This window comes from Carassius auratus, chromosome 3 (genome assembly GCF_003368295.1).
Source record: "Carassius auratus strain Wakin chromosome 3, ASM336829v1, whole genome shotgun sequence".
Taxonomy (NCBI): Eukaryota; Metazoa; Chordata; class Actinopteri; order Cypriniformes; family Cyprinidae; genus Carassius; species Carassius auratus.
This window is the reverse complement of record NC_039245.1, coordinates 18,751,177-18,763,607: the sequence shown is the minus strand read 5'-3', so window position 1 is coordinate 18,763,607 and position 12,431 is coordinate 18,751,177. Positions and strand designations below refer to the sequence as shown.

Sequence of the window (12,431 nt, the reverse complement as noted above, 5' to 3'; positions counted from 1 at the left end):
GCATGCCTTCATATTTTGCAGGTGAATCTAAAGTACAGAGTAGGCTACTGCTTTTGTTATCCCTGTTGTTGTTTATGTCTTTTCATGCCTTCAGCACATGACCCCTGGGTTAAACCGTTCATCGTGAAATATCAGGCGTTTTCAGAAGTGCCAATTGCAGCATGCTTCAGCAGAAAGCCGGAAGGTCTCTATCGCAGAACCGGTTCGTTTTAATCGAGATCACTGCATGGGTGGACCTACTTTTAAAGTTAGGCTACTGATAAAAATGTGTTCATGTTTGCAGAAGATAAGACTTGAAATCCACCCTTTCTCTACAGCAATTGTAGCTTGGTCAAATATTAATGCCTGTGTGTTTTATCGCTCCCATACAGTCTGAGAAGTCGTATTAATTAAATGTCAATATTGGCACCGTGGACACAAATCACTGCCATTCTTAAAATAAGTAATTAATCTGCTATGCGCCATCAGCATTCTTAACCCTAAATCCCTCTTAACGGCTAGAAACATGCTTCAAGCATCCTAGAGCATGTTGTGTATGTTTCTTGATTTTATGAATATGAGTTTCAAAAACGTTGTTTTAGAGACCCTGGATACAAAACATAAAAAATGCAAAGAAAGACTACACTAAAAAAATTATTTTTATTGCATGCCTGCTAATAATAAGGACATTTACACTAATAGACAAATGTGTTGAATTCCAATGTGAATGTGAGATGCACAAATTTCTCAGCACACCATTCTCAAACTTTGAGAATGTGCATATTCTGCTTGATGGATAGGTTTATGGTTGCGGGGTAGATGCGCATACCCACGCCAACAAATTTCGTATCATATGCTCTCAAAATGCGTATTAAATGCACGCCAAACACATGCGTATCATATGCATGCCAAAGTCAATTTTTGCGTATAAATACCACGAGTTTTATTTTTATTTGGCGTACTACTTATACGCATTTTCATGAGACTGGTCGTCCATAACTCATGTGCAGTCGACCATACCTGTGTAAAATATTTTAGGTAATATCGGTTAAACTTACATAAGGGAACACGTCAACTAGGAGTTTTCCCTCTGTAAATTCCTAATTTGCTGCTTATTGATGGTAGCTGTATGTAGTAGTTACGTTTAAGTATTGGGTAAACAGCCCATATGCTAATAATAATGCACGCTAATAGCCCAAGCAACTAGTTAATAGTGAATGTTTCCTAATCTAAAGTGTTACCTAACCTTAATATATATCTTAATGAAGCTCAAATAAAAATACCAAAAAACAGAAAGGAATTAAGAGAAGTTGTATGTACTATCAAACACAGCCTACATTGTTACAACCAGTTTAAAGTCAAGACCACAGTTCACAGGGGGAATAAAATAATATTTTTAATTAATGAAGGCCTTGGGAATTCTTGGGACTCTGAAATGGACAGTGTTTGAATAATAGATACAGTAAGTGTATACATGAAGTTAGATTCACATACAGCTGTCTTGTTTACCCCCACCACCACCACCCTGCTCTATACTCTGGAGGTGGAGTCTTTTTTATCTTTCAAAATGCAATGCCATTCTCTCCTTTAAAAAGCATTGCCAAAAAAACACAGCTACGTAAGTTTTTTGGCAGCCTGTCAACTACTAATCTAGTCACCATGAGTCTTTCTGCAAAGGACAAATTGGCGGTGAAGACCTTCTTCGACAAAGTTGCCCCTAGGGCTGAAGACATTGGCAGCGAGGCTCTGGCCAGGTAATTTAACTGCAGTTTCTGCATACAAGAACGGACTTTTATAACTTAGGCTGCTAATATATCTCTTTTGTTTTGAATCGTTTCAGGACTCTGTTCGTTTACCCTCAGACAAAGACCTACTTCTCCCATTGGAAAGACTTGGGCCCCGGCTCACCTCAGGTGAAAAAGCATGGGCTGACCGTGATGAATGGCGTCCTGAGCGCTGTCGGGCTGATGGATGACCTCAAGGGGGGTCTGCTCACCCTCAGCGAGCTGCACGCATTCATGCTTCGCGTGGACCCTGCTAACTTCAAGGTACTTCAAGGTTTTGCTGAAAACATTTATCAGAGAATTTCTTTGCAATTTAATTCAGTCTAGCCTATAATAACAACATGCTTTTCTTTTTTTCTTTATTTTTTTTTTATTTTTTCAGATCATCAATCACAACCTCCTCGTTGTGCTCTCAATGATGTTTCCTCAAGACTTCACTCCTGAGGTACATGTTTCTGTGGACAAGTTCCTGGCTCAGGTCAGCCTGGCCCTGGCCGAGAAGTACCGCTAAAGTCGACCCTGTGGGCATCATCTCAGACGCGACTCTGTTTCACCTTAATGAGGATGAAAATAATAAAATAAAATGTTTGAAATCAAGCTATATCATCTGTCTCTTTTTGCGCCACGGATCTGATATGTAGGGGTTGGTCCACTTAACTCACAAATAAATAGACCTCAAATATTTGAATGAACGAATCAATAAAATACGTATAGACCTACATTCATAAGCCTATATTTATGAGTAATGTGACCCTGGACCTTGGGTTTTTCTTTTGTGCCAAAGATTATTAGGATATTAAGATCATATTCATTCAATATATTAACTTATTTCCTCTAAACCTTTGTAAAGAAACCTTGTGTGAACTTATTTTATTTCGATTACTGTTAAAGTACTGCTGACATTTAAGTTAATTTAACAGACATTTTAGAATTAAACTAAAAACATGTTAAATTTAAAAGTAATTGAAGTGTAATCAAGCAGTCTGTTGACCCGTTTCCACCCTTGTGCCAGAGCCGGGCTCGAGCTCGCGGGGAAACTGCAAACCTCAGAGCTAAGAACACATCATTGATGGACTTATTTAAACTATCCATTACCTTTAAAAGCATTTCATTAAAACATTTCCATATACTGACGTATAATAGCATATATGTACAATATTCATCGCATTTCTTCAACAAGCGTTACTGATACAGAAGTTAGTTGTGTTTTGGTAGTAATACGCTAGTTCACAATACTGCCTGATCAGTAAACCCTTTTTATTATTATTATTTTATTTTATTTTTATTTTTTTAACAAATCCCTTCACAAATGCATGCTGAAAGCATAATATCACTGCAATCTACAAATTATAGCATGTTTCCCCTCACATTTGGTCAGTGTCCAATCATTTAGTTTCGACTGAAACGTGTGATATGTTTTTCCGTTGGCTTACGAAATCAACATATAGTTATTATTTATTTGAGTAGCCTATTTATTTTTTATGACAAAACACTGATATTCTGTTTTTGACGTGTTTTAACGCTAAAAAGTATAATATGGTGTATCTTGTATAATGACACATGCACCATTAATATTAATGTATTTGTTTTCTTTTTACACGAGTAGGAATTAATGAATGTACTTCTTAGGCGTTGGATGGCTCTCTGTCATTGTTCTGTCTGTAGAGTTTGAATAATACATAGACCTATATGTGTTTTAAGTCTTATTATTGCTTTTTAACTGTCGGTAAACTACCTTACCCTGCAGTGTTCAGCAATGCTCTGATTTGTTCTTTAAATAGCAAATAAACAGTTATTAATTGTTTATGGTGGGGTATTACAAATGTCTGCAATACAGTACACACAATGAAGTACTCACAAACAATAAATAAACACATTACGTGTAACTTTTGAGTCGAGACCTTATCAGCTTCTTGTTGCCGTGTTCAGGAAGGGTGGGGGAAATTAGACATAGAGGCTACTGTGCCAAGACTGTAAGAGATTCAAGTTTTCTCTTATTTGGTTAACCATTCATAATGCCTGACATAGCACCTCTCTGCAACAGCACTGACATCTGTCACCATATATCCTCTGAACAGCAGGTTTTTTATTTATTTATTTATTTACTCGTGATTATATACGAACGCAGCATATTAATGACATTTTATTTTTTGTATTTTATTTGAGATATGCATGAAACACCAGAGCCTTTTTGCTTTTCGTTCTAAAAATTATGTTTAATGATTGAGTCTGATTTATATAAACATGGTCAATCTGTTTAGGTGTTTAAAATATGCGGTTGGCGCTGTCCAGTGCTGAAACCAGAAAGTCGTCGCTAAAAGGTACTCCAAGTCAACTATTTCCCTTTTAAGGTAGGCTTCAAATTGTTTACATTTCAAATTCGGATCCCTATAGTTAATAATCTGAACAGACATCTAAGAATGATGCATGCAATACAGACATCAATGACAGAAAAACACTGATCAGAGTTGTTTTGGATTTTATTAATTGGAAGATGCACTATACATATTTCTGTGAAGTCAATGGTATTGTTTTCCAAGTGCAGAGCCTACTGCCAGAAACTTCAACCGTGCTGCTTGATATTGTACAAACGAGAGTAGGCTACATATATTTTCAACTATGTGGGAAAACAAATCTTAAACAATGGATCGTAAACTCTCGGTTTTATACTTTTCTGAGAGCTATTGATTTTGAAGTTTTTAATTTTAAATTCCAAATGTCTTACCGAGACAATATTTTAAACAGCGACTGAACTGTGCGATCTATAATTATCTACACTTATGTGAGGCGGCCCACAGTCAAGACCGTCTCTTGATAACAGGCCATTTCCAAGATAGCACACATTTTCTCAGCGAGGTGTGGCAAGTAGAAGTATTCTATAGCTTTGGAGTAACCTCGAAAATTAAAACAAAAAGTAAAACTTAATTTATCGCCTCATGGTATTCATAAATGTTATAATGACATTATTAAATGAATCAACTTCCATTTAATTAATTGCTAATTGATTAGAATATGTGGATTTAAAAAAAAGAAAAAAGAAAGTATGTCATGAGAAAATAGTGTAATATTCTGGCAATCTTCCACAGTCTGATAAGTCATCTTCGGGGGTGAGAGGAGGGTCTTGGGTGTATCTTCCTGAAGGCAGTATAAAACCGTCAGTCCTCTTGTCAGAAACCTACAGAAGTTTTCTGCACAGTCCTCCTTCCACGATGAGTCTCTCTGCCAAAGACAAAGCTGCCGTCAAAGACCTTTGGGCCAAAATCTCGGGAAAGGCTGATGACATTGGTCAGGATGCTCTTTCTAGGTAAGGTTATTAATGGCTTGTATACGCATAATGTTCTCTTCGGGCATATATATCTGTAATTCAATTCGCTGTGTCTGTCTAGGATGTTGGTGGTCTACCCCCAGACCAAAACCTATTTCTCTCACTGGAAGGACCTGAGCCCCGGCTCTGCCCCAGTGAGGAAGCACGGGGCGACTGTGATGGGCGGCGTCGCTGAGGCTGTCAGTAAAATCGATGACCTTTCCTCTGGACTCCTGAACCTCAGCGAGCTTCATGCTTTCCAGCTGCGCGTGGACCCCGCCAATTTCAAGGTAAGCGCAACTAAATCCACCTTTAGTCAACTCTGATTCTGTCATAGTCTCCTAGTAGCGTTAACATTTTCTTTTGTTTGTCCATAGATTCTGTCCCACAACATCCTCGTGGTTCTGGCCATTATGTTCCCCACCGACTTCACCCCAGAGGCCCATGTTGCTATGGACAAGTTCCTCTGTGCTTTGGCTCTGGCTCTGTCCGAGAAGTACAGATAAGCGCATGTTGAGTGTCTTCCGCCTCAAACCAGATGAATGCCTGTATAAACATTGTCTTTATATGATGCAATAAATGATTATGAAAAACATTGACTAAGCGTTTTTGGTGCATGTTTTTGCAAGTGATGAAAAGTTGTAGCTGAATTTAATATTCACAAATGACAATAGACTATACTCATTTATCATGCATTTTGAAGTTTCTTTCACAGGCTTTAGTTTAATATCTTAGACATAAGGGCATAGCCTACGGAAAAATTACACAGAAGTACAACCAAAGTATCTAAAGTAACTTCAGGATGTTTCCTATCATTTTTAAATTATCAGAATGCATCAGTGACAAAGGGTTCTAAAAATATGGCTTCTTATAAAAAAAGTGTTTCAGTGGCTCAGTTTGCCCCAGGGTGGGGGTAAGTTGACCCAAGACAATGGGAAAGATGAATCATCTGTATGTAAACTGACCAACCGGATGAATCTGGTTCAAACCCATGTTAAATTTGAAAGATAATATACCTCTTTTAAAAACTAATTTAAAAATTAAAATTAAAAATTTCCATTTTCAAACAGTATTATTTCTTTTCTTAAAGCTAATGTAAACAACTTAAAACCAACCAAATGAAAATTTCAGTCTTTAATTGCTTGCATTTCATACAATGGGCCCTATCTTGCACCCAGCGCAATTGACTTTGTACACCGACGCATGTGTCATTCCTATTTTGCACCCGCGCAAAGCGCGCTTTTCCCTCCACAGAAGCACGTCGCTAAACTAGTGAATGAACTTGCGCTCCCTGGGCGGTTCAGCGCAAAAAAGGAGGCGTGTTCCGGCGCAAACAATCCCTGGTGCTATTTTGCTGTTCCATTTATCAATTGCGCCACTGACCAGAAAAAACCTAGTCTAAAGTCAGTGGCGCGTTGCGCGTTGTTCATTATGCTATTTTAAGGGCGCATGCATGCTTGACCATAATGTATAGCGTGCACAACGCGCATACACTTTGCTCATGTAATCTACACAGATGCAACAGTTATTTTTGCAAATCATAAATTGTTACACTAAAAAAATATTAACACATGAGATGACGGAAATCATTGTGGTGTACCACGAAGATGTGAAAAAAATAGGCATAAATCTAGCTTACAAATTATTCAGGCTAATTGTAGTAATTAAGGATCAGACCTGTTTGAGGTCATATATGTATATAAGGACATCTGACAAATTGGTTTGTCCGTCAAGAACCAGGAAAAAAAATCGATGAAACAATTGTGGCTATTTCCTCCCACGCCTGTTTAACCGACGCTATTTTGGGTGGGTTTCTCCCATCCCCATACAACACAACTTCTCTGTCTTTCACTGCTCTTACAAGAACATCAGTCTCCTCGGCTGTGAACCGCTCCTGGCGTGCGCCTGGTAAATACGCCATAATAATAGCAATCCATAATGGAACTTGCGCACCTGCTTTTAAAGGGAATGTTGGATGACGCTCTGATTGGTTTATTTCACGTTACGCCCAAACCACACCTATGAATAATGAAGCTACTTCAGACCAACCCATTTTAGATTTGCGCCGGGCGCAAGAGCCATTTATCCCGCCGGGAAAATAGCAACAGCGCCGAGACCCGCCCACAAAGTTACTTGCGCTTTGCGCTTTGACACTTGCGTTTCAGATCGTTAAAATAGGGCCCAATATGTTCAACACCAATGTTGTAACCCCCCCCCCCCCCAAAAAAAAACAAACAAACAGGCTAAACAGGGAAAAACAGACAACAACAATTAGAATTAGAATGAAGGAATACATGTTTTTTAAGGGAACTCCTCCCTTGTGTTTCTTCTCTTCATAGTCTCCCGTCCCAACTCTCCCCTACTCTGCATTCAGTTGAGTACATTTTATTGATTAAATTAAATTTGACACTTTTGGCTCCAGTTATAGTTCTTATAAATTAGGTGTTTCTAGCTGATTAATTTTTATTTTTTAAAGCTTTCAATTATAAGTTGTTTTTCAGCGTCCAGTAGCCTATGTAAACTATAAGAGGGTCAAATCTCTCAAAGTGTTTTTTGCTGCACTATCTTTATTTGTTTACACCTAGAAACTCAAATAATTATATATTATTATATATTATTTGTTATCATAATTATGTATTATGAATACGTTTTGTAATATTATATATATTAAATATATGCTATATATATATATATATATGTGTGTGTGTGTGTGTGTGTATACTTTTTAGTTTGTTGTTTGTTTGTTCAGTTAATAATTTATTAATTCCTTCGTTTTATTTCATTTATTTTTATGTTTGTTGTTTATTATTTTATATATAAGACAATTCAAGCCTAGAAGTGCCCTTGAATCAATACTTACAATCATAACACTCCTTGTTAAAATAACATCAGTGAATTCTGCAAGAACATGTCAATTGTATTTGGTTGTGTTTTTCAGTAGCATAGAAGATTTCAACTTCAAATATGTTACCATTATGTAAATTATTCATGAACAGTTGGAACAACTGATGTTCGTCTTGTGTATTTGTGCTAAAGTTTGTATCTGTTTTGGCGAAAATAACTGTAGAACCGTCAAACTCTGTTACCTCTCTGAAAAGGTATCCTCCTTATATATATATATATATATTGTAAAACTATATATATAGCTATTTCTATTTGTAAATGATTTTAATTTGAAATGGCACATTCTTTCACATAATGTGTAAGAATATATGAATGAACAATATGTGAATTCATGCAAATATAAAAGATCACAGGATACACTGCATGTTGAATAGCTACTGAAACATTTATTTGCTTCAACTCAGAAGAACACGTTCTTTTGTTTAAACATCAGAAGATCCTCTGTGTAACAGTCAAAGCAGGTTTTGTTTCTAGTGGTACTGTCTTCGAAGAGAGGAGATCACGACGGCGAGGAACTTCTGAAAAGCGGCCTGGACCTCAGGTGTGAATGCAGCGCCGAGTTGAGCAGCAACAACGATGGTTAAGCAGTCACCCAGAAGCTGTTGGAGGACACAAGGACAGTGTCATATAGACAGACAGAGGATGCATGAACACTGAGGTCAGATCAAGTCTTGGTAATAAACATTATTATTAACTTACCCTGAAGTTGTCAGGATCTACGTGGAGCTTCTCGGAGTGCAGCACACTTAGTTCAGCATAGACGGCTTTGATGTCGTCCATGTTCTTCACGGCTCTGTCCAGGCCATGGAGCACAACTTTACCGTGTGCAGCAACCATGGGGTTTCCCATGATGGCAGCGGCATTGTACAGGTTTCCAAAATTGCCGAAGTACCTCTGGGTCCAGGGGTAAACGATCAGACATCTACAAACCAGAACGAAGAGAAAGAGCATTTTATCAGAGCACTGTTTGTAAACTAGTTGCCCGCTTCAAGTTAATGTCAGGACTCAATACCTCGCCAGAGATTGTTGACCAACGACTTCGTAGTCCATCTTGGAGAAGATGTCCTGGATGGTGGTCCTCTCAAATTCTGTCCACACAACCATTTTTCCGACTTTAGATGTTCAGACTGACTGCCTTTAACAGATGCTAAAGAGTGCTGTGAAGAGAGAGAGTCTCATTGCTGTACTTTTAAATGCCCTTCATCACCCCACCCCTTGGCAGGCTATTGGGTGATAAGTTTGTGGGTTGGTTGAACCAGGTCCACCCAAGAGATGCATATCATAGCCTACTTTTTTATTGCAAAGATTAAACTGAAACAGTTAATTCTTACAATATTTTAGATTAAAAAAAAATGCTGATGAGTCCAACTGTTTTCTAAATTATTTGAATGTGTCAGCATTTCTAAAGAACAATTATATCTGTTAATCCGATTATATAGATTGCATATGAAATAATGCTTTTGTAAATAGGGAATTCTGAACATTTTTGTTTTGTTGAACTGTTTGTTCCATAATTATCAAACCATGTTCTGCATAAGACTCAAAACTATGTATTTTCTTCATGTGGTGTTCCTTTCAGTTGTCTACTAACTAAACAAATTATGAATAACAATAATTTCTACAGTTAGTTCATAAATACTTTTTTTTACAGTTCACATACAATTGAAACACTCATGTTTAATGCTTTAAAGTATGAAAATTATTTCAAATGTAAAAGTGTCTTATTTTTCGACAAAATAGGCTATATATATATATATATATATATATATATATATATATATATATATATATATATATATATATTTAATTTCAGCTCTTCATTTTATTACTGTACTTTATCACTTTTAAACAACTTAATAAGTTCCCATTAAAGCATATTTAAATAGCCAACAGATCATCAGTGAATAACCGAACAATTGATTAATAGTTCAGATGTATGATTAGTTCACATATATAGGAATAGTTAATTTCTAAAACGCTGAACAAAAGTCTATTGTCAGTCTATTGTCAATAGTTTTATATTTAAGACATAAAGAAATCAGCTCATTAGTTACTTAGCTTATATTATTCAATGTGTTTCAACTGTCCCTCGGTTCCAGCTGTACACCAGACCTATATTATATTTTTAATTGCTTGTTGTGTGGAAAACTGTTTCAGTAACCCAACAAACAACAAAAAGTTAATATCGCCCTATTCATTCGAATTAGGTGGTTATTATTAGCTACATTAATTTATTTCACTTTAATGCATTGCCAATTAATAAAATAAAGTGGATAGAAAAGGAAAAACTATGTCATGAGAAAAGAGTGTAATATTCTGGCAATCTTCCACAGTCTGATAAGTCATCTTCGGGGGTGAGAGGAGGGTCTTGGGTGTATCTTCCTGAAGGCAGTATAAAACCGTCAGTCCTCTTGTCAGAAACCTACAGAAGTTTTCTGCACAGTCCTCCTTCCACGATGAGTCTCTCTGCCAAAGACAAAGCTGCCGTCAAAGACCTTTGGGCCAAAATCTCGGGAAAGGCTGATGACATTGGTCAGGATGCTCTTTCTAGGTAAGGTTAATAATGGCGTGTATACGCATAATGTTTTCTTCGGGCATATATATTTGTAATTCAATTCGCTGTGTCTGTCTAGGATGTTGGTGGTCTACCCTCAGACCAAAACCTATTTCTCTCACTGGAAGGACCTGAGCCCCGGCTCTGCCCCAGTGAGGAAGCACGGGGCGACTGTGATGGGCGGCGTCGCTGAGGCTGTCAGTAAAATCGATGACCTTTCCTCTGGACTCCTGAACCTCAGCGAGCTTCATGCTTTCCAGCTGCGCGTGGACCCCGCCAATTTCAAGGTAAGCGCAACTAAATCCACCTTTAGTCAACTCTGATTCTGTCATAGTCTCCTAGTCGCGCTAATCATTTTCTTTTGTTTGTCCATAGATTCTGTCCCACAACATCCTCGTGGTTCTGGCCATTATGTTCCCCACCGACTTCACCCCAGAGGCCCATGTTGCTATGGACAAGTTCCTCTGTGCCTTGGCTCTGGCTCTGTCCGAGAAGTACAGATAAGCACATGTTGAGTGTCTTCGAGTAGGTCCGCGTCAAACCAGATGAATGCCTGTATAAACATTCTGTCTTATGATGCAATAAATGATTATGAAAAACATTAGCTAAGCGTCTTTGGTGCATGTTTTTGTCACACACCAGTCAGTGTTGAGAATGGTGATAGACTACAGTCTCAAATCATTCACAAATATTGAAGATGTTTCATTCATTCTGAAGAACTACCAACCAATGAACATGAAAGCAATGTTGTTTTATAGTGTTGACTAATCAAACATGATATTACCAACCACACAAACAAATAAGAAAATAAATAAATCAACTTTAAACTTAAAAAAAACGTTTCAATAAACAAGCATATTGCTAAATCATTTGATTACACTTGAGTAATTGAATTTCATAAGTCTGCTAAATAGTCTAAATTCACTAATTTTGGAGGGTTATCCAATTGTTGCAATTTAAGTCCTTCAGTGTGCAAAGATATGCCACTTAGAAAATTTTAATTTTTTCCTAAAGAATTTTTTTTTTTTTTGTCTTTTTTACTATACTTTAAAGTAGCCTATAATAAATGTGGAAACGGCTAGTTTCGCTCAGATGTTTGTAATGATTTATCTTTTAATTGAGTAAATGACTAAATTTAATTTCCTACACTTGGCTCCAGTTATGAACTTTTGAAATATAACAAATCAACCTTTTCTCGCTCGGTAAAACTTTTTATAAAACCAGCCAATGAACATGAAAGCAATGTTGTTTTATAGTGTTGACTAATATTACCAGCCAAATAAGAAAATAAATGAATAAACTTTAACTTAAAATTATTTTAAATAAACAAGCATGTTGTTAAATAATTTCTCAAAGAAGCTTAAGTGAAGACAGAGCACTTCAGTAATTGAACTTCATTAATCTGCTAATTAGTCTAACTTAGTTTTGGAGGGTTTTCCAATTGTTGCAATTTAAGTCCTTCATTGTGCAAAGATATGCAACTTATAAATATACACACTTATTAAAATATATTATTAGTAGAAAATGTGACTTTTTTCCTCGAGAACATTTTTTGTTCTTTTTTACTATTACTTTAAAGTATAAATGAAGAAGCCTAGTTAAATAAATGTGGACACGGTTACTTTCACTCAGATGTTTGTAATGATTGATCTTTTAATTGAGTAAATGACTAAATTTAATTTCCTGAACTTGGCTCCAGTTATGAACTTTTTAAATCTAACAAATCAGCCTTTTCTTGCTATGTAAAACTTTTTTTTTAAATGCTAATTTTTCAACGTTCAGTGTGTAATTATTACTTTTGTTTACACATAGGCCTACATGAATAAAGGGATTAAAATAGTATTTAGTACATATTACACTAATCTTTAGTTGTATATATATTTAGGCCTATATTATAATAATACAT

The 12,431-nt window shown here is 36.5% G+C and overlaps 4 protein-coding genes across 5 annotated transcripts; 3 read left to right on the top strand and 1 right to left on the bottom strand.

Moving 5' to 3' along the window:
* Nucleotides 1-1,572: 1,572 nt before the first annotated feature.
* Nucleotides 1,573-2,360, top strand: LOC113049548 (hemoglobin subunit alpha-2-like). Its single transcript, XM_026211980.1, has 3 exons — nt 1,573-1,733; nt 1,820-2,027; nt 2,146-2,360. The coding sequence occupies exons 1-3, from the start codon at nt 1,639-1,641 to the stop codon at nt 2,272-2,274; spliced, it is 432 nt and encodes a 143-aa protein (XP_026067765.1). The 5' UTR covers nt 1,573-1,638; the 3' UTR covers nt 2,275-2,360.
* A 2,549-nt stretch (nt 2,361-4,909) lies between these two features.
* LOC113049535 (hemoglobin embryonic subunit alpha-like) lies at nt 4,910-11,090 on the top strand. Of its 2 annotated transcripts, XM_026211968.1 has the most exons (4): nt 4,910-5,067; nt 5,150-5,357; nt 5,445-5,577; nt 11,034-11,090. In XM_026211968.1, the coding sequence occupies exons 1-3, from the start codon at nt 4,973-4,975 to the stop codon at nt 5,571-5,573; spliced, it is 432 nt and encodes a 143-aa protein (XP_026067753.1). In that variant the 5' UTR covers nt 4,910-4,972; the 3' UTR covers nt 5,574-5,577; nt 11,034-11,090. The 2 variants fall into 2 exon arrangements, with proteins under 2 accessions (XP_026067753.1, XP_026067744.1); XM_026211959.1 differs by lacking the exon at nt 11,034-11,090 and having other exon boundaries at nt 5,445-5,653.
* LOC113049519 (hemoglobin subunit beta-2-like) lies at nt 8,338-9,144 on the bottom strand. Its single transcript, XM_026211937.1, has 3 exons — nt 8,984-9,144; nt 8,671-8,893; nt 8,338-8,570 (listed from the first exon to the last, which is right to left on the bottom strand). The coding sequence occupies exons 1-3, from the start codon at nt 9,073-9,075 to the stop codon at nt 8,442-8,444; spliced, it is 444 nt and encodes a 147-aa protein (XP_026067722.1). The 5' UTR covers nt 9,076-9,144; the 3' UTR covers nt 8,338-8,441.
* Nucleotides 10,363-11,129, top strand: LOC113049529 (hemoglobin embryonic subunit alpha-like). The gene is made up of 3 exons (XM_026211947.1): nt 10,363-10,522; nt 10,605-10,812; nt 10,901-11,129. Exons 1-3 carry the CDS (start codon nt 10,428-10,430, stop codon nt 11,027-11,029), a joined length of 432 nt encoding a protein of 143 aa, XP_026067732.1. The 5' UTR covers nt 10,363-10,427; the 3' UTR covers nt 11,030-11,129.
* Nucleotides 11,130-12,431: the final 1,302 nt, after the last annotated feature.

Coding starts and splice junctions, on each gene's coding strand:
- LOC113049548 (XM_026211980.1), top strand. CDS start 1,639: ATGAGTCTTTCTGCAAAGGACAAATTGGCGGTGAAGACCTTCTTCGAC. Junction 1,734..1,819: donor GGCAGCGAGGCTCTGGCCAG/GTAATTTAACTG, acceptor GAATCGTTTCAG/GACTCTGTTCGTTTACCCTC. Junction 2,028..2,145: donor TGGACCCTGCTAACTTCAAG/GTACTTCAAGGT, acceptor TTATTTTTTCAG/ATCATCAATCACAACCTCCT.
- LOC113049535 (XM_026211968.1), top strand. CDS start 4,973: ATGAGTCTCTCTGCCAAAGACAAAGCTGCCGTCAAAGACCTTTGGGCC. Junction 5,068..5,149: donor GGTCAGGATGCTCTTTCTAG/GTAAGGTTATTA, acceptor GTGTCTGTCTAG/GATGTTGGTGGTCTACCCCC. Junction 5,358..5,444: donor TGGACCCCGCCAATTTCAAG/GTAAGCGCAACT, acceptor GTTTGTCCATAG/ATTCTGTCCCACAACATCCT.
- LOC113049519 (XM_026211937.1), bottom strand. CDS start 9,075: ATGGTTGTGTGGACAGAATTTGAGAGGACCACCATCCAGGACATCTTC. Junction 8,894..8,983: donor GGTCAACAATCTCTGGCGAG/GTATTGAGTCCT, acceptor TCTGGTTTGTAG/ATGTCTGATCGTTTACCCCT. Junction 8,571..8,670: donor TAGATCCTGACAACTTCAGG/GTAAGTTAATAA, acceptor GTCCTCCAACAG/CTTCTGGGTGACTGCTTAAC.
- LOC113049529 (XM_026211947.1), top strand. CDS start 10,428: ATGAGTCTCTCTGCCAAAGACAAAGCTGCCGTCAAAGACCTTTGGGCC. Junction 10,523..10,604: donor GGTCAGGATGCTCTTTCTAG/GTAAGGTTAATA, acceptor GTGTCTGTCTAG/GATGTTGGTGGTCTACCCTC. Junction 10,813..10,900: donor TGGACCCCGCCAATTTCAAG/GTAAGCGCAACT, acceptor GTTTGTCCATAG/ATTCTGTCCCACAACATCCT.